At 38.5% G+C, this 20,885-nt stretch overlaps 1 protein-coding gene across 1 annotated transcript in view; it reads right to left on the reverse strand.

Moving 5' to 3' along the window:
• SORCS2 (sortilin related VPS10 domain containing receptor 2) overlaps positions 1-20,885 on the reverse strand; it is a gene marked incomplete at both ends in the record, with an annotated part of 522,327 nt that overhangs the window by 208,718 nt on the left and 292,724 nt on the right. The window contains one exon of the mRNA XM_084203970.1: positions 14,644-14,743. Coding sequence (XP_084060096.1) covers positions 14,644-14,743 — 100 coding nt within the window. The remainder of the gene's footprint in view (positions 1-14,643; positions 14,744-20,885) is intronic.

The following is a 20,885-nucleotide window of genomic DNA, read 5'->3' on the forward strand; positions in this document are numbered from 1 at the left end:
CTCACAGCAACCAACATCACACTTATTTAATTTGGAAGCCACCCATCACCAAGGTGCACTCATTCCCATCATCCAGATCATGAACATCTTCATCAGTGATCTGGATGGGGGGATCACAGAATCACAGAATAAATATGAGGTTGGCCAGGACCTCTAGAATCACCTGATCCAACTAGTCTGGGCAAAAGAGGGCACTTCCAGTAAGTTCACAGATAGCACCAAGTTGGGCTGGAATGTTGATCTGCCAGAGGGCTGGAAGGCTCTGCAGAGTAACTTGGACAGTCTGGATTGATGGACCAAGGTGTCTCTATGAGGTTTTACAAAGTGAAAGTGCCAGGTCCTGCCCTGATGACCCCTTCATGGGAGTCATGTCCCTGGCACTTAGGGACATGAATTAGTGGTGGCACTGGCAGCGTTAGCCTTACGGTTGGTCTTGATAATCTTAAAGGTCTTTTCCAATATAAATAATTCTGTGATTTTATGGTACCCCAGTGTGAACTGCGGATTCATACCCTGGAGCTTTAGAAAGGGAAGGAGTTTACATAGAGGTTTGAACAAAATAATGCCAGGACATTTCTTTGAACAAAGGAAGGAGATAAGACACTCTGAAAGCAGAGTTTGAGGTGATTCTTGACTAAAACTGCATCTGATGTGGAATTTATCATCCAAGGTACAACTCTCTCAGCTTTCAGTGCTGCAGTAGTTAGCAGTGTCCATGCAAGGCTGCCCAGCCATACAGGCTGAGCTGAATGCTGCTGCTGCTCCTGGTGTGAGTGTGCCAGGAAAAGCCCCCTCCAGGTCAATCTGCAACTGGAAGGGTGGGATGGAATGAAAATAAGCTGGAATGGAAAGACTGAGGAAGAGACACTAGGGAAACACTTTTTTTGGAGCTTTCACAAAAAGAAAGTGGGGAGAGAGGTGCCATTTCCATCAACCCACCGCTCCCAGAAGCTGACTAGAGTCACAAGGAATAAAAGCAAACAGGTCAGAGTGATGCCATACCTCCCCAGGTTACTCTTCCAGTTCTTGCTATCTGAAAAATCAATACTCAAAACACATGAAAGGCCAGATTGCAGCGCTGTGCCCTGCTAAACAACAACCCTAGATGAAAGGTCATCAAACTGCAGTACATCTGATTACCATATAACATACTAGCACAGAGCTGGGCAAGCCTAAATTGAAGGTTTCCTCCTGATGTTTACAGTTCCTTAAGAAATGATAAGCTGGAAACTTCAATCATCTTAGTGTGCAGCGATAACATATATTTACTGGATTTAAAAGTGAACTGAAAATTCACTGTGCATTCTTACATTATTCCTAATTTTCCTAAGATCCACCAAAAATGCCTATAAGCCTGAGAACAGACCTTTTTTGGAGATTTCTGGTAAAAGCCACAGTAGATGTCCCTGCCAGTTTACAGCTGTAATGTTCTCTGGGGTAATTTTGTTAGCTGAAGCTGCAGGAAGGCAGGAAGGGGGACTCTGGCGTTCTGTCTCTACATCATTTGCTGATTTTTAAATACACTTATTTGCTATTATGAACACTTATAGACTTAGACTTTGTCTCTTTTTTTCCTGGGTGACATTCTGAACATGGCCTAAATGCTGTGGCAGATGAGACAGCAGTGTTAAGGAGCAGCAAAGTGTCCAACCTCAAACACTGACAAGCTGCAGTAGTTTCTTTAGTCAGAGAGCAGACAAGAGAGACGGCAAAAAAACACCACAAACAAAACAGTGTGCTATCAAAATGATCAAAAGAGATAAATAACTGGCAATTACCTAAATCATGGACCACTGAACACAAGACAGAAAACCAGAGCAGTGTCACCTGACTGTGAGCATCAGCCTGATGAATTTGCCTCTTAAGATCTTGGTTTAAAAAAACAGGGGAAGAGGATAATGCCCTTACTGATCAATCAAAAAAAAAAGAAAAATACATAAGCAAAGCAGTATCCCTTGTAGCTTGGAAGTAAAATCAGAGTTATAAATATTATTTAAGTCAAAAATTTACCAGCTATCAGAGTAAAAAATGTGCAAGCTTCTGGCACTTACCAGGCTATTAAAATGTCAAAGCACTTTCAGAAAAAAATAAAGTTTGGCCAGAAAATGCTGAAGTAGCAAAGGCAATGTTTACAATGCACGTTTTAATTCTGACTAGTTTCCCAAGTCAAATGCTAATTTTAATTAGGAAAATTTATTATTTTTATAAGCAAACCTTGACATCATTTTAAAGCACTACATTTAAAAGGGTGACAACCTAAACAAAATATTACACTTTATCTCATTGGTTTTCCTTATCATCAACACTTTTCCAAGCATTTTATTTTAATTTGGAAGTCAAGATATATATTTTTTTTCAGAACTTTTCAGTCTTGGAAAAAATTTCTGATCTTATTCTAATACAGCCATGTGATAATGGTACTTGACCTGGTAAATGGCTTAAAGAAGTGTTAATAAAAATTTAGAAGGGTAAGAAGTGTGAATTCTGTGAACAGTGCAGAAACACAGGGGCAATGTTTTCCAACTGAGTATCTAGAATTAAGGTCCTAGGTGTGAATTCAACTCTCTTCTTCATTTCTGAATAGAACTTTTTAAATATGTAGTTCAAATTGTCTCAAACACTTTAGAAAAGCTTCAGAACTTTGAACATCTTCATGGAGTAGCTTTTTACAAAGTTAAGAAATTTGACTCAGAAGTCACATCTTTCGTCTTAGACATATTTTATCTTAGATAACATATAGATGAATATTTACTCAAATTATGTGTATTCACCTATTTAATCTTTAAACAAAAAAAACCAACACAAAGTGTAAAAATCTACTTGATCCCTCTTAAAGCTTATTATGATCTTACCATTAAAAATATGTCCTAAATTTTAGCCTTATATTGTGGAAATAACGAACTTTCTGATTTTTTTTTTTTTGTCATCAAAATATACTTTCATCTATTTTTGACTACTGATATTTATGGTATTGATAGACCTTCCACAAGCCCAAACTCCCCTGTAAACTGGTAATAATTTATATTACTTAATTAATCAAATACTTTTTTGTGATGGAAAAGACTAATTTTCAAGACTAGTCTTCAAGCTGAGAGGCTGCCTTGGAAGTGTGGCATATTATTAAATTTCTCTAATTTCTTTCCCATGCAAGTAATTTACATCTTTCTGTTTCCACATCTGTAAAAGGGAAATCTTATAACCTCTCCGGAATTCCCAAAGTTATTAAGAGGAGATGCCAAGTCATCCACATGCACATAAAATTCTGAGATCTTATGGCAGACTACAGCACACAAGTGGTTTTAATATGGTCCTGCAATATACCAAGCAATACATTAGTACCTCCTGAATGGAATTTTAGTCCAGAACGGACACTTTTATAGACTTTGTCAGCCTAAGTCAAGTGAAAAGTTACAGCTGGGCCTTGCAATAATATACAGCATGTAAGAGTTTCTGAGGAGCCTTTGCTTTGCAATCCCAAAGTAGAGCACAAATCCTGTATCCCTGAGACTTACATAGTAAATATGAAAAAAGAATAATATAGATCCAGACCCAGACTTGCTGCTCCTGTGCTGCAGCACTTTGTAGAGCAGAGAAGCATTTCTGAAATCCTCAGCAGCAGCAGGTAAGAGAACCATTGTCTTTCCTGGAGCCCACATGAAGAACAAAGTGTGAGACACTATTATTCTCATGGGCAGACTGGAACCTTTAGCCAAACCCCTCTAATTTAAGCCTGCCAGCGCTGCATCCCAAATAAACTGTAAAAGCCTTCAAACATGGAGTGATGCAATCCATAAAATAATTTGTTCATGGGTATGGTTAAATAAAAAAAATCAGGACATATATTAGCACTAAAAAACTACTCTGGTGCATTTACTACCTTAAACTGATATGAGATGTTTGATTATTCCCATGGATCCCAGGCTGATTCCTGTAGTCATAGTTACACTGAAAGCACAGCTTTTATGCAACTTGCAGTCGTCCGTTTTTGGCACTGATTTTACAAGATAAACACCCACAATTCTCCAGTGCTACCTGACACACTTCCATCCCACACCCTCCCTGCACAGATTTGTGCCTTCTAAAAGAATGAGAACATCTTAGTCAAATCTGAAAGCCAATTCAAGACCCAGACTGCTAATTTTGTTCAGAGGACTGAGAATAAAATAATATATCTGTAAATTGTAGATCCCGCAATTGCAGCAGAAATCAATCCTGTTCTATTTGGGGCAAAAAGCTGACTTTTCTAATTTCAGTGAGAATAAAGGTATTACCATCATATTCAAATTATTACCTATGTACTGAACCAGCCATGACTGATAAAAGCTGAACAATCTTTAAAAATACAGGAGCATATTTATAAAAATTATTTTCAGCATGCTGCAAATCTTAAAATGCTGTTGAATACTGCAGGGGTGTGACACCAAAGATACCTGATAAATGTGCATTTGTCTTGAAATGAGTTCATTAAAACACTTGGCACTTATTTAGGGATCATAGGTGATCTAGAGACTTCAGTATTATGGACTTAGGTTTATAAACAAAGAAACTAAGCCAGATTAACTCTGTGCAAAACCTTACCTTGCAAACTGATCTCAAGGTAGGGTGTCAAATCATGTCATGTCACAGTGGTTTTGCACCAGGCAAATGCAATTACAAGGTATGAGGCAATAGGAAGTCAGGCTTCAAGGAGGCTCAGGCTTACTCAAGGTCATAGAAACTGATGTCAGGTCTCCTGGCTAACAGCTTCCTGACTGAATCATCCAACCACCACTGTTGAAGAGATTTGTTTAATGAATTATAGTTAAGGATATGCCAGAAGATTTATTATTATTATTTTCCCAAGAATACTGTGATTTTTGAATAGAAAATAGACCATTAGCTCCATTCTTCGAAATAATATTTTTCTTTAATAATTGTAATCATGAAAGAAAAAGCTTTAATTTGGTCCACAAATTATGTGTGAGCTGTAGGAAGAAGTAATGCTCAAAAAAGGAAAAAAAGAAAAGTAGAAAGAGTTTTGGAAAGATATTAGGAAATGGAAAAGCAGAAAGAGGTGATGAAAGGTTACAAAAAAAAACCAAAACACCAAAAGAACAGTAAAGAAAGAAATACCTGCTAGTCACAAGCTTAAACAAAATTGCAGAAAGCCCATCCTGAAAACCAAACAGGCAATATGAAGGAGAATCCACCATTCATTTCATAGCAATCTTCTACTATGAAGGGATGGCAGCAACCTAGTGTGTTACTCCCACAGATGGAAAAAATCTGTCTCTAGCACAAGCCTCAAAGAGACCACATCAAGAAGGCTTCAGAGGTGGCTCAGTTGAATATCAGATTCCAGTTTCCAGGAGGAAGAATCTTTCTCTGACAGAAACACACAGTGTGAAGAAAAAAAAAAACTTAAATCCTGTTTTATTTTTGCAAGAATTTTTGCTGACTGTGCTCAAACACATGGGTGCAGGCTGCACTAGAATATATTTGCCACACAGGTCCTGCTTTTTCAGTAGACATTTGGTGCTGCTGCAGGTTGCTGGGACTACTGGGAGTCAGGACTCATTTCAGAATTAGAAACAGGTAAGCAAACAGTTACATTCATTCCTCCCAGTAAATGCCAAAAAGAGAGTGGAATAAACAAGGTCACTGGAATACTTAATTTCCACAATAGTTCAGAAGTCCTGCTTGTGGCATGACAGGCGGATTGTAGAAGTTGACTGGTTTAACATCAGCTTTACTCCTGGCAGATCAGGGGGAGAGCAGCCCCAGGGATTCTCAGGGGGCTGAGCACACTACCAGCCCTGCAAAATGGCCAAATACCATTTAAACCCTGATCATTTCCACTGTGCTTCCAAGCCAACCCTGGGGATAAAAGTCCTGCTGCATCTCTGCTACTGAGAGAGCCAGGGAAGCATGTGTGGTCAGCACAAGGGAAGTTGAACAGTGGTGGTGAAGAGAAGCAGGATTTGACACATCAGTAGATTGGACAATGCTGGCATAGTGAGAGGTGTGGATGCTGGGACTCATCCACTCTTCCATCCCTGAGGAAATGAGAAGGAAACACACAGGGCTCCAGGAGATGCAGACGATCCAGCAGCAAGCATGATGGATATGTTTCAACCACACTACACCATTATTTTCTTGGGGCTGTCTGGGGAATACACCTACTGCTCACAGTCCTTGCAGACCTCCTGAATGGTACTCATCTCTTGTCAAATACAGTTTAGCAGTTTTCACATCATCTCCTTAGCACAGACCTCCTGGTTCCTGCCATTAGACTCTGAATCGAGATGAAAGAGTTCCAAATTTCTTCCCATCTGCAACGTGGGGAACATGGTACAGCCTCTTGGCATGTTGGGATGTTCAGTAAGTAATCTTACTATACAGGATTATTGAAATTGATATAAATAATCCAAATCAGCCACAAAAACCTTGCCTATGCCAGTTCAACAGAATCCTGACTGTTTTATAAACTTACCTGTACTCATTTCATCCAAGCAGATTTGGTGACCTCCTAAATACTTATTGAGTACAGTAAGAGACTTGTTACCAATCCTTTACCATTTCCTCTTTTTAGTTATCTTTTCTCTCTTTTCTCCTGTTTCATCTTGCTAAGATTCAGCATCACTTATGCAGCACATCTTCCTTTTTTGTTTCACCTGTGACAGAATTCATGCAGATTGAGTAACTTTCTACTCTCTCTTCATATGGACACCTTCTCCTTTGGACACTATCCCATATATTATGACTTGCCTCCTTGTTATATTTAATTCTGCAAGTTCCATATTGCATCAGAAAACCTTCCAAGATATTTGCCCGGAAATGTACAGTCTTAAAAAAAAAGATGTGCATGATCCTCATAATGATTGATTAGAAGACTTTTGTAGCTTTTGCTAGGACACATTAAATTCTCTGCCATGATGGAGAAAAGCCTCATTCAGGTCTCACTCAGGTCTAGAGTGATCGCCTGCAGATAGTTATGGTTGATTATTTCAGTTTGTTTTTTGCCTTAGTTGTTATCTCAAGCAGAGAAGGATTCAAAAGTACTTTCAGGTCAATGAGCACATGGGCAGGCTGGACAAGGGAAACACACAACTTGCCTGGTGTCCTGCCCAGCAAATCCACACCTCTCACCCCCTCCATATTTTTCTCTGGCATATGGCTCAAATTTAGAATTTGGCCTAAGAATCTACATTTTAAAATAATGAGCTTGAAATAACAACCTAGTCTAAATTTTGCAACATTACCCTTATTTTTAGACATAGAAAATCAAAATCCCAGATCTTAGACCCCCCTGGCATGGAATATTGTGCATTCCCATTCCCTTTGACCAGCCATCCCTCAGCAACACACCCTCCCCCAGGTGCTGAGGGCAGCTTCAGATCTGCTTTCTGCTGCATGCTCTTGATTGACTGCTCCTATTTCTCCAAGCAATGACCCCTGCTCATCATAATAGCAAATAAAACCTTGCTGAAAATACGATGCTTGGGATCTTTCTCTTTCCAGAATTACTGGGAGGGAAATAGATGTCTCTCAAGTGCAGAATCATATGCACAATGGTCTCTTAACAGTTGCTCGGAGGTCTTTTCCATTTTCACATAAATCTTTTTTATGTTGTACTCCCACCAACTAGTCATTTTATTTTTGGCTTCACTACAGTAAACTTAATTTAACAGTACGTCTTTTTGGTAGTTGTTGGTGTGCTTTTATGACTAATGAGTTTTAGACAGGATATTCATAAAAACAGAACAAAAGCATCTATAATGAGCACACTGTAAAGACAGGCCTATTTTTCCTCAGAATAATTGTGTGCCTGAGCACAAAAGATTGCAAAAGTTGCACATTAGGCTACAAAATCACAGTGGAAGGTCAGTCTCAAAAACTTAAATTGAGATCTCTAAGCATCAAATGAATTTTAGGATAGAATAATAACAAGAATGTTCAAGCATGCAGCCATTTAGCTCACCCACTTTCTACCTTCATAAGCAATTATCCTACGTACCTACATACTGTGGGAAACCTACATGCTGGTCAAGGCATTCTGCTGTTCACTGGTATTGTTAGCCAGGTTTGTTGGCTTGGATGACTTTTGTGGATTGTTTTCTTTCTTTTTTTAATATCAATTGCAGCCCTTAAAGACAGTGTACTTCAGGTACTGGATTGCAGAATATTTATTGGTTCCAAGAGAGTGGAATTGACACAAAAATTTCAGAGGCACCTTCAGCTTGCATGGATCAATATCTTAGTAGACATGCATTCAAAAGGGTCTTCAAAGACAAACCTGTGATGATCAACAAGATCAACAAGATCAAACATGATGAACAAGATCTGGGGATATTCCTTCTAGCTCTGCACATACAAGAACAGGATGGAGAAATGCACAGAAAGAGTTTTGATGGAAACAAAACTAAACTTTTCTCTGTCACACTGTAGGAAAATGCTTTCATTATCTACTGGTTAGGAGAAAGGGTATTCTCAAATAGAGCAGCAACACTGCTCCTACATTCCACTTATTGAATGGGTTACAAGGAGTTAGAATATGACAGTGACACAGGAGTTACAAATTTTTTATGCAGCCCTGTTTACAAACAAATTGTGAAAAAGCCCTGGCTTCTCAACCATAGCAGAAATCAGTCCAGCTGGAAAGATATGGCTCCTACCCTCCATTTAGCCAGTAAATAACTCAAATACTTCTTTAATAGCCAGATCCCAAGCCATTGTTTCATCCACAGCTTTAATTTTCAACAGTTCCACTCTGTTTCTCAAAGCTTTATCCTATTTTTTCCACATATACATAGTCACACCCCATCAAACAGCATCCATCAAATCCTCCCTATATATGTCATGGGCTTGGTAGTGCTGGATGAACCTCTGCTGTGGACTGTGACTTCAGCTAACAGCTCAATGGAAGCTCTGACTGCTTTAACCTATTGAGTTCCACTTGCATTTAGCAGCTTCCTGCTTGTCAACGAAGCAACTGCTCATCAATTGTGCGCGAATAAAATCTGGGATTTCTGCCCAGGACTGCCTCTCACAGCAATTTACCAACTAGCTAAGTGTGGGTAGGGGAAAAAAAGGTCAGTTATTGGGCATATTTCTGGTAGTGTCTGGAATACCTGAAGACAAACTGAACAGTCATGGACTTAAGCCTTAAGCAAAATGATGCAGTCAGGTCACATTAGTGCTCTGATGGTGCATCACTGGAATAAAATGGAATGGTGACACTGCTTGTAAGGCAAGAGCACATCATGGTAGAGATCTCAACATACAAACTCCTATTCTGTAATTTCACAGGGAAATGTTGCTCAAGTAACCACTCATCTTATTGAAAGGAATATCCCTTACCTGACTACTAGTAAAAGTGTAAGATAATTCTGCTCTCTATATTTCCAGATGTTCTGGTATGGTCTCTAAGGAAACTGATACTTGAGTAGAATTACTCCTTAGTAGTGAATGTAGTCATACTGCACTTTGACAAATTCCACAACCAATTTTTCTGCTCTGAAACACAAATGTCAAAATTATGTAGGGCTGCATTTACCTGTAAATGCTTACAAACATTGCTCAAAACAACTGCATCTTGCTTCTAAAGTTCTGTCAAATAGTCTTCTGCAAAGTGTAGCTCATACCATTTAAATTATAAGGAGTTAAAATAGTGCATAAAAAAGCCTATATCCTTGTTAATATCTTAAGTATTCTGCCTTGTTTGGCAAGCAAGAATACGTTTGTCACCTTGTCTTTCAGTTTGGAAAAAATATGCAGCTATTGGTTATTGTGACAGCTGGGAAATGTAAGTGTTCAACTCATTGAAACTAATAAGTTAGTGTATCACAATCAATACTTATTTTCTCTTAATATCAAAAGCCTGGATATAAACTGATTAGCTGCATGTTTTCCAAAAGCATATAAATGAAAGGATGGATGCGCCAATTACCTCAGCATGAGTTAAAATTAAAATATGCACTGATTGTGAGGGAAAAAAAAAATCAGTGTGTTCATTCAACTCCTCCCCAGCAGCACTACATAAAATCAAATATGCAATTTCGACATGCAAGACCATATATGACCCAAAAAAGTTAAATATTTTATTGATAATTTAGCTTAGCTAAATTAAATTCTGCTAAGTTTTTTCTTCTGTAGAAAGAGTTTGCTTTGTTCGCCTGATTCCAGATTGACACTGTGGAAGCCTTAATCCCATACGCTATAAACCACACACATCACTCTTCCAAGTCACAATTAAAATGTTGGTTTGGAAAACAGAGAAAGAAAGCAAATTATTTCCTGTACATGGTACATGATGTATTTCCTGCACCATTTGACTCTATCAGCATGTGTTAATTACTGAAAAAGAGATAATTACATAAATTCTGTTGGTTAAAGTGCAGGGACATCCCTTATCACTGCACAACCCTTCAAGACTGCATAGGGAAAGGCTATTTCATAACACAGATTAATGAAAAAGTGCTTCAAATGGAGAAGTTAGCATCAGAGAGCTTACATAGCAGAACTCCCCTTCACTAGTCTACTAGCTGATATGGCTTTCCAAAACCACATCAGCGTCTTTAGCTGCGGGTTTATACTACACTAAAACCAGACAGAATGCAAACCAAGTATTAATGCATCCTGAGGAAGCATAAACTCTTAATTAGAGTGTGACCTTGCCTATTACTCTTCTGTTTCATGGCACTTCAGGTGATGATCAATGATCCTACTTGGTCATTTGCAGGTAGGTCAAAATGTTTTCTACTTGTGCAGCTGCTGACTGCAATTCAACTCTGCCTCACAAACAATACAGCCACAGTTCACATCCCCATCCCATCATTTCATCAGAAAGGTCCATTCAGAGCAACAAACAAAGCCCACTAAAGCTCTACCCTCAGAGATTTGCCATCATTTCTTGTCCAAACAGAGTTTCATGGCTTGAGTCCTCTGGTAACCGCAGCAACACAATTTCTGCGTTTGAGTTCTCCTGCCTTCAGCCAGAAAAAGACACAGAGTGAATGAATTTACCTCAACTGTCAAAAGACTGTGGAGATGTGACCTTGATGAAACTCCTTCCAGATTCTTAACTTAGGCCTATGAGCAGTGCTCACCATAGCTTGTTCATAGAAGGCTATGGCACGTTTCCAAAGCAAAATGGAATGTGCCACTTTTTGAATGGATATACTGGGGTTTATAGATTATTTCCATACTTCCTCCAGCTTATTCAGTCCCCAACATTTCTATATTTTACCTTATAACTTTGTGGGGTTTTTTATACAATCTTTTTTCCATAGAGTACTATGTGAAAAGGATGCTGTTGTAATTTTTGCTAATGCACTTCTTCATCAACTGCATTACTTTCAATACATCTTAAGAAAATGAAAATTAGAGTAATTAACAGAAAATTTCCAGAACGATTTCACATTTACTGTATAAAGCTCAGTTAGAATTCCATTGCTCTGTCTGGTATGATTGCAACTCACAGAGTGGAAGCAAGATGAGTGAAAGTGTAAGCCACTCCAGGAGCTGGTACACTGGAAGCTATGAACTGTAAAAATTATGTCAGCCCAAGAACTAGACTGGAGCCTTCTAGCAGATATTTTATTTAATTGCATTTCAAAACAAAGAAACAAGCAAACAAATAATCTCCCACTTCATGTTTGTTTCTTGGCCCAGGAGAGCTCTAGTCATACCATCCAAATCAAAGAAGGCAAAGGCTGGGACTGGGAGAATGAAGAATTTGCCCTGGTAGAGGAGGCCAGGTTTGAGACCATCTAAGGAACCTGAAGGTGCACAGGTCCATGGGACTCGATGAGAGGAATCCCCAGGCCCTGAGGGAACTGGTGGATGAAATGAGCCAACAGCACTGTGGTACTTAATTGCCAGCTGGGGTCAAACCGTGACCCATCTCTTTGTGTGTCTTTGTGTGTCTGTAGGAAGCCATAATTTGATTCTGTTCAAACCCACAAAAGTCACAAAGCCAGTTACAGAGACCTCCTTATTCTCACAGAATTCTCACAAAGAACTATGATTTTAACAGTATGAACTGCCTGGAGATACCCATATTTCTCCTTTGGGGTTTTTTGGTGGGTTTTTTGTTGGTTTGGGTTTTTTTATTTGGTTTAGTTGTTGATGTTGTTTTTTGGGTGGTTTTTTTTGTTTGTTTGTTTTCTGGTTGGTTTTTGCTTCTGGTTTTTTTTGGGGGGGGGGGTTGTTTGTTTGGGGGGTTTTTTTGTGTTTTGTTTTGGTTTGGTTTTGGTTTTTTTTTTTTGATTGTAGAGGGAGAGGACTTGACCAGATACCTAATTCTAAAGAACTTAAATCAGATGTGGTTAATGCCCTGATGACACTGAGGTGGGAATGATGAGCTTTAAATGTGCAGAATCTGTTCTTCTACAGATGAGGACAACAATGGCTAAATGAAATAAAATCATAGAACATTTTTTACTATGTGAAGTATTAAAAATCCCTATAAATGTATTTTATCTCTGCTTTCATGTATTTTCCCAGTCACTAAATGCTAAGTGGTAGCATGGGACTACTTATGCTTTAAATTTAAAGTGCACACTCAGTTCCAGTATATGCAGTCAGCACTCCAGTTTCCATTTTCAGCACATTTTAAAAGATGTGAACTGGTTTAAGAAAACCCACACTATAATGATCTGAAGTAACATCAAGAACAGGTAAAACCCTGAAGCTTCTGCTCAGCTATGAAAAAGGGAGTCAGAGTTCTAAATATTCTATTCCCCCCCCAGTGCAACTGTGCTGAAAGAGACAGACAGGGAGATATGTTCCTCCACCATCTCAAATAACCTGTATGAGATCAACTTAGTCTTGGTCTTAATGCCTTAATCAAAGGTCCAGCACCTAAAATTTCCCATCTCAACAGACTTACAACATGAAGCTCTTAAAACATGAATACTTCCCTCTCACCTTCCACATGACTGCAAAACCTCCAAGAACAGTCTGGAGCTGTTGGCTAAAAGATGCAACCTCATTGCTTTCATCATTTTTGTACCACATATGCATGTTTGTATATTTCCATGTATAATAAATCTCCTTCTGCCATCATTTAAAGGCCCTAGAAATCCTTTCTGCTCTGCTGTTTTTGTTGTTTGTATACTAATAAACAACAACTTCATAGAAGCAAATATCCACATAAAAATAACATATTTATATTGACTCAAAGGGAATTTCTATATCAGGTGGCTTTCAATATCATATTAGTTTACTAAGTGGGGTTTATATCTCTAAGAACTTCAACTTGCAAAATTCACTAGAACATAGATTTTTCTTAGACAGGATTAAGATAGGGTCCTGGTGTGTCTTTCGGGCCTGAAATAAAGCAGTGATCTGACTGCTGTTTATTTTTTCACACAACTGGCACAATCATATGGTCACTGAACCCTTGTGCTTGGGCAGGCTTTGATATTGTAGCTGACTGAGCTGGGAAAGATCTTCCACGGGGCTCTCATCCATCTCATTCTTCAAGCTTTTATCCCAGAAACTGAGGTAGGTAAAGATTTTTGGTTTTATTCTTTTGGACTTGAAATCACCAGTAGATCATATATCTGAGATACACAATCTGAAGAAACTTTGTGCCTGTTGGCAGTTCCACCTCAAGAAACAAAATAATACTTTCTGGCTTTGCAGCAGATTAAAAATATATTACCAATTTCAGACATAGCACAGTTTGGGCACAAAATTCCAGTGACAATTTCAAGGAAAATACAATATGTACTTAATCATCTAGGCAGCCTTACAGAGTTCCACTGATTTTTGATTAAGCAAAACAGACAGACAAACACAACAAACATTGTTCTTCCAATCAGAGGCCTCTACTGGAAATCAGTGTTTCTGTATTGCACTGGATTTAAAAGGCCCTTATCAAGAGAAAATTCTTATTTCATGAAAGACCAACTGTGCTTATGTTTCACATTGTACTTCACAATTCTTGCCATTTAAATCACAGGCACTCTGAAGACATAGAAGGGCTGCTACTGTGATTTTTTTTTCTCATAATCATTGTTCTTTTGCTTCTAATATAACATCCATTGTAAATACACTCAGTGGGTTGATTTTGCTCTCACTTATAAAGTCCACTTAACCTTTCCCAGTTCCAAGAAGTGTTTTGTTTCTTAGTAATGATGCAGGAACATTTCTTAAGAAAGCTTCAAGGAGAGGGGTTTTTAAAATTTATTTAATTAAGGTTCTACACAGGATAAACATCATTATCAATGACAGCCTGCCCAATCCCTATAAGCCACCTGATACAGTAAGCCCCTTTGAGTCAATATATACCTGCTATTTTTATGTGGATATAAGGAACATGCAAAGAACCTTGTGCATTAAAGATAAAGAGTTTGCATGTTAGTCCCAGAATCCATTGGGATGTGTGAAAACCTACAGAATTTCCTTTTTCATTTGCATGGGAAACACTATGAAAGCTTAATTTCCAGAAATCATATGAGTCAATGATCTCATAAGGTTTCCATGCCCATCAAGGTAATTTTTTTTTCTGGCCTAACTATTCAGGAACAATAAACATCCCACTTCTGTATGTCACAAATGCACCAAAGGTGAAATACATTGTGAAAACCTATAAGACACTCTTTACGTAATCACAGAACCTCACCTGCACTACAAAAATGGTTCTTTGCCACATACCTTCTTTTTGTTGGTGGAACAAATGTAGAAATTGTCAATAACAGTGGCAATCCCAGGCTGTAGGTTCAACTTTGTATATAATGTCCCAAAATCTGAAGACCTGAAAGAAATCAAACATCTGTAAGTGCTCTTTTCTAAAGGATTCCGCATTGAAACTCTGCAAAGAAAATCCCTCTCTGTGCACCAGCTGTCCATTTTCAATGCTTCTCTGCCACCCTTTTGTTCTTTTCAGTGTTCATTAGCTACTAGAAGAAACCCACTACTATGAAGAAAACTAAATTCTAGGTTTGAAAAAAATTGCAAGTTCTGTTTGTACTTTGAAGTTCTCTGCAGTGCTGGTTGATTTTTTTCTGTGCAGCGACAGAAGCCTGACATGTACACCTTTCCATCACCACCCACAAGGTGGAAAAAAAGATCTATGAAGAGCACAGGCTCATTGGCAAGTACTAACAGCATCTCCTCAGCTATGAAGAAAAAAGTAGTGTTGACTTCAGAGCTTGCTGTTGCATAAGAGAATAATTTGGCCCAAGATCTAGAAGATTCAAATTAGACCTCTAGCAGAATTAGTATTGAATAAAGGTATCCCATCTACTCTGCCAGCTCTTATTCAGAGTATCACTAAGTTTAGAATTAAAAAAAGCAAAGTCAGTATTTGGCCATCAGTACATCACACAGACATCTTAATGAGTATTTCAAATGTGGGCACTCTGCAGAATTTTTTCCATATTTCTGAAAAGTCAGCAGTGAAAAATGACATCCGTGCTCTGCAGTTGTATTGCCAATTTCAATTATAAAAAGAACAGACAAGTAAAATGTTTATATAAAGAAAAGTTTGAGAAATTCAAAGCAAGTCACACCCAAATTTAAATCACTTTGGATAAAATCTTGCTTGTTCTGTTTAGAATCAAATTGTACCATATGCCCTCTCCATAGTTACTCATTTTGCATTTGGAAAGGGACTCAGACACATCTAAGGCACTTGTCCCTTCTTCACCAAGAAGCACTCCCTAGGATAGAGAGTTGGTGTGAGGACTTCCACTCTATACACCCTTTTCTCTCCCTGGAATAACAAATAGGGCTGAAGATACCCTGCCCTAATTCTTCATCATTCAAACAACTGGGAGCACTCCAAAGCTCTCATGTCCAAGAGAACCAAGACAAGACTGTCCCTCCCAGTGTGACACTGTACTGCCTGTGCAGTGATTTCTGCCCTGCAGTCCCTTTCTACAACATTCATTGCCCCCCAGCAGGCTCTGCTGCCTCATGCTCCTCACCCAGGGCAGTCACTGCTGAAGTTTGTGGGAGCATGACTGAGCACAACAAGAGAGAACCCTGAAGAACCAAATCCCTGGCTGAGTGTGTCCACATTGAGAGGTAGCCCTCTGCCCGAGGCTTCCTCCAAGCCAAGTGAGGCAGATTATTCCCTGAAGGGCTGGTGCCCACAGAAGGCCACCATGAGCATCCCACCTATGTCCCAGTGCCACCTAGAATGTCACTGAAGTTGGAGGGCATGTCCTATGAAGCCAGAGGCTCCTTCTGTGCTTTCACCAATCCAGCTTTCCACAAGAGATAGTAACTTTCAGCTGCTGCCATAAAGCAGCTTTCTGTGTCTTCAGCATCACCAAGCATAGTGGGCAGACAGTGATATGCCTGGAACAAGTCCTAAGGAATACCTAGGAAGGTTCATATTTACCTTGTTTTTCTTCCTTCTCCACCAGTTAAAAAAACCCAATTGGTCATAACACTATGACACTCAGGCCATCCTCCAGCCTAAAGCTGAAAGTTTAACCATTTAAAGCTGAGAGTTTAACCATTTAACATTTCAGTGTTATCTGAATAGATTTGATCTGGGATTTCCCTCCCCACACACACAATGTTGCTTTCTCTGCAGATATACAGCAATGCATTAGAGAATTATGTGAATCATAGCAATTTGATTCTGACAAATAAATATGTAGATATCAAACACATAAAACTGCAGTGCACAACTGGGTGTTCAGCACAGAACTAATTAAAATTCTAAGGGGAATAGGATGGACAGTGCTAAACCTAATTTGCCAGTGGTATTGGACAGAAAGAAATTAAAGCAAAGACTTAAAATATCAACTTCAGACAGATGTACTGAAACCATGCAGAACAAGTATGTATAATGGAAACATAACCTAGTCTATTCTCTTTGAGGGAAGAATATCAGGTCGGTGGCTAGCCCAGTAATAACATCCTGAAATAATTCTCTGAACCTTAAAGATGATTCAATTTACTTTGAAGAGGCCGTTCCAGGATTAATACAATGGGACCACTGGAGAGTGACACCATGCGAAGGACACCATGGCAACTCTGTCAATGTGTGAAAAGAGTACAGGCAGGAAGCACAAAAAAGATAAGTAAGTTCCAAGATAAAAAGTTCTAGTCCAAAACTTTCCCTTCTAATTCTCATGACTTATAGAGAGCAATGTAAAAAAATGAACAAGGTTTTAGCAAGATGAGAGCATTAAGATAACTACGGTATTTTCAGACAAATGTAATAAAACTATACAGTCAACTTTTTTTTTTTTTTCCCAGGTATAAATTAGCAATCTCAAGGGGAAAAAAATATCCAGTTCCAGCCTGAGAAAACAGGCAACAGTATCTCCTGAAAAGTACAGCATGCCTAAACAGGAAGAACATGATTGGAAGAAGATCTGTGGATCTATGGAGTCAGAATGTATTCTGACTTCCAAATCTTTTTTACTATAGCCCAGACTCGAGAGAGCCCAGGAATGTCAGCTATTCTTTCAGACATTCATGCACAAGAGGACATAGCTCAAGGACATCATTCAAGGCAGGCACTGTACAAAATAATTTGTTTTCCAAATATACTATAACCCAGAGAAAACAGGTCACCTCAACTTTTTCACTTAAGATATAACTTTGAAGTTCCTGACTCTGCATATATAAAGAACCAACATTTTGAAGCATGCAGCTAGAACAGAATATCCTTTAATTGCACTACTAAACTACAGACAGTTGGGGAGGATGAATTCTATGATCCCAGTGCATGCCTATTTCAATATATATTTCAACATATATTTGTACTTGTGTAAAATTAAGGAGAGGGGGAGCCCTTTATGGTTTTCGAGTCTCTGTGAGACTTTTTTTTCATGTTAGGAACCCAACTCATGTTCTGTCAAGAGTGTTAAGGAGATGGAAAAACTCCACATGTGTAATCTGTTTTTATAAGGATAGACATATTCTCTTTCCTCCCTAAAAATCATGAAAAGATACTTCAAGTTATAATGAAAAGAGGATTCACATGTACCTGATGGGAAGACTAAAACTTCTTCATACACCACGGTTTATTTGAAGTGGCAGCACAACAGCAGAACTCCATAAACTGGAGCAAGATGTGTACAGACTGCCTTTGTAAAAAGAAGGGTCTGATCTGCAGTTCTAAGTGATCTGGACACAGCTAATTAGAATTTTGGCTTCATGTAACACATTGCAGGGGAAACAGCAAGTTATACTGAGGCTGCCTCCTGCTGCTGTGTACCCACCTGTGCACTGCAGGTGCACATGACAAGGATGCACTACAGGCTACAGATTACAAGGGTGTTTCTTCATTGAGCAAAACCCAGTGGAGGATTCACAGGATATACATATTCCAGTACTCATGTGGCAGAACCATTGGCTGATGGGACAACATGATTACTCACATACTGATGCAGACATCACACAACCTGAGCCACACCATTTGTGGCTTTTTTGAAGTCATATACATAATGCTGCTGTAATATGTGTTAGTCTTCTTTTTTTTTCCCCCCTCTATGGAAAAAATCAGTTAATCAGTTCTCACTGTAAGAACAGCATGTTCAGATAAGAGTCCTCAAAATCATACAATGATATTCCAGCACAGACATAATTAGGTCTTTTTAGCTTAATATTGTGAGCTCAAAAAAATAGGTGGGAAAACGTCGAAGTGGTAAAGAAATGTAGCCTCATGAAATAAAACTCCCAAAGCCCCTAGGCTCTGTGCAAATTTTGGTCTCATCCTCAAAAATGTAACTTTTTTAGATTTGAGGTAAAATAAACCTATGTCTAACATAATTTGGAGCTGTACCTAAACATTGGAACTGGATATCTCAGAAATTTTGAGAAAGAAGAAGAAATTTGGCAGATACCGAAAGAGACATGAACCAAATGTTTGCCTTTCTGAACTTCACTATCACTATAAAGCTCTCCCCTGGTGACTCACACCTATGACTCAACATTGCTCATTGTTAGTTGGTTTTCCAGGTTTTATTTACAGATAGATATTTAAAAAGATATAAGAAAAATTAAAAATTAATATAGTAAAATGTCAATGAAGATTCTTAGAGATGAAAATTGCATTCCCAAATCAAATGTAATACTCAAAGAACACATCAACTGCAAAAAAAAATGCTTCCTTCCTTTTTTTTTTTTAAATGAATTGAAGAGACATGCTTGAAAGAGAATGGTTGGAACACTTAACACACATGTTCATCAGATTTCCTCTACTTTTTCTACTTGAAGACTAACTCAAGATTCATTCTAGTCAAATGAGTCATATTGTACAAGCTCCATTAACTTAAAATCCTAGAAGACAACAATGAAGAGGTTTCAAATGACTCTTGGAGCACTTAACTGGTGAAACTAAAAAAAAAAAGTCTCTGAATGAAAAGAATACAAAAGATCTGCTGGTTTAGATAATTGGGAAATTGTTGGAAAAAAGATTCAATTGAGATGCACATTAAAGAATCAAGGAAGAGTGGATCTGTACATAAAACTCACTCGACTGCTTCCCACTTAATTTTCTCCAGACTCTATTGCAACTGTTGTCTTCCCACCTTCCCCTCCTTTCAGTCAGCAGAACAGTCCAAGATTTACAGCATGAACTTTTAAAATACAGGAGAAATTCTTTTAGATTCTTGCTCTGTGACAGACTTACATCTAACAGTAGGATTTCCTTTGTGCTCTGGTCCCTCGCCTCAATAACAGAGATACCACTGCTGACTACACCTCAAATGTGTGTAAGGAAAATAGATAACTACAGCAGAGTAATGAAGAACTGGCTTATGGAGTATCTAAAACAGATACATCAGAGGTTCCAGCAACAAATACCAGGACAAGTGTACTGAAAGGGAAGAAACAAGAGGAACATCATTAAAGAAGTGGAAAATTAACTCATCATCTTCACTTAAACAGCACAGAAGCCTTCAAAGGTTTTCACATGTCCTATGTGGAAATTGCACAGGCTTTGGTTAGCCTCATGAAATCCTTTCAAACAAAACCAAAAACCTCAAAAGCCCCAAAGCCTTTCTTCAGAGAACAAACACATTGTAACATTGAATTCCAACACCCAATTCATATATTGAGGAATTCATGTGGGAGAAAGTTTCTTCAAAGACTGTAGAAGTATAGGACTCCTAGCAATCCAATTAACACCCAGCCATCCAATTAACAGATTAATAATCAGCTATCAGCTTTGCTGGAGTACTTTTTGGAAATACCTCTCTCTCTACTTTCGGGAAAATTGAGCCTTTTGGAAATTACACATTTTTCATCCCAAAACCAAAAATATAGAAATGCTTCTTCCTTAATCCAGTTTAACACTAAAGAATCAATGGCATAGGTTAGAGGTAACATAAAATATTATAGCAACTTCATATTTAGGCAATAGAGGGTTTACCTATTTTTCCCAAAACATGTCCTGTTTTCACTTATCAAATATTGATATCATATACTGATCACATATCTGATAACATAGATTTTTTAAGAGCTGTTGGTAATCCCAACTGCCTTTTTAGTTGCAATGACCTGTTCCTGGTCACTGCAACTAAATGCCCTGCTGTGTACAGGGTGCAACTTTGCATTCATACGGTTATAGAGACTCCTTCCAATATGATTGTAAATTGCTGACCTAAAAAATTCCACAGGGAAAAAAATTAAAGAACCCAAAAGACTGCATTTGCATCAAGTGAAGACTCAAGGAGGATCATAAACATTGCATATTCTAGAACTGGGGTTTTATTCAAATCATTAAACATATCCAGTTCAACTGGCCACAGCAGAAGGAAAACCAGTCCTCTGTAGCCAACAATAAAAGCCAGGATTACCATGGTATGACTTTCTGGAGCCAGATCTCTCCTCAAGAGCACTGGCTGCCAATGTCAGAGTGATGAATAAGACGTGACCTTATTTCCCAATGCACACAGCCGGGTCCTCTGACACCACACAGTAGCAAG

The sequence above is a fragment of the Fringilla coelebs genome, assembly GCF_963513975.1.
Source record: "Fringilla coelebs genome assembly, chromosome: 4".
Classification (NCBI taxonomy): domain Eukaryota; kingdom Metazoa; phylum Chordata; class Aves; order Passeriformes; family Fringillidae; genus Fringilla; species Fringilla coelebs.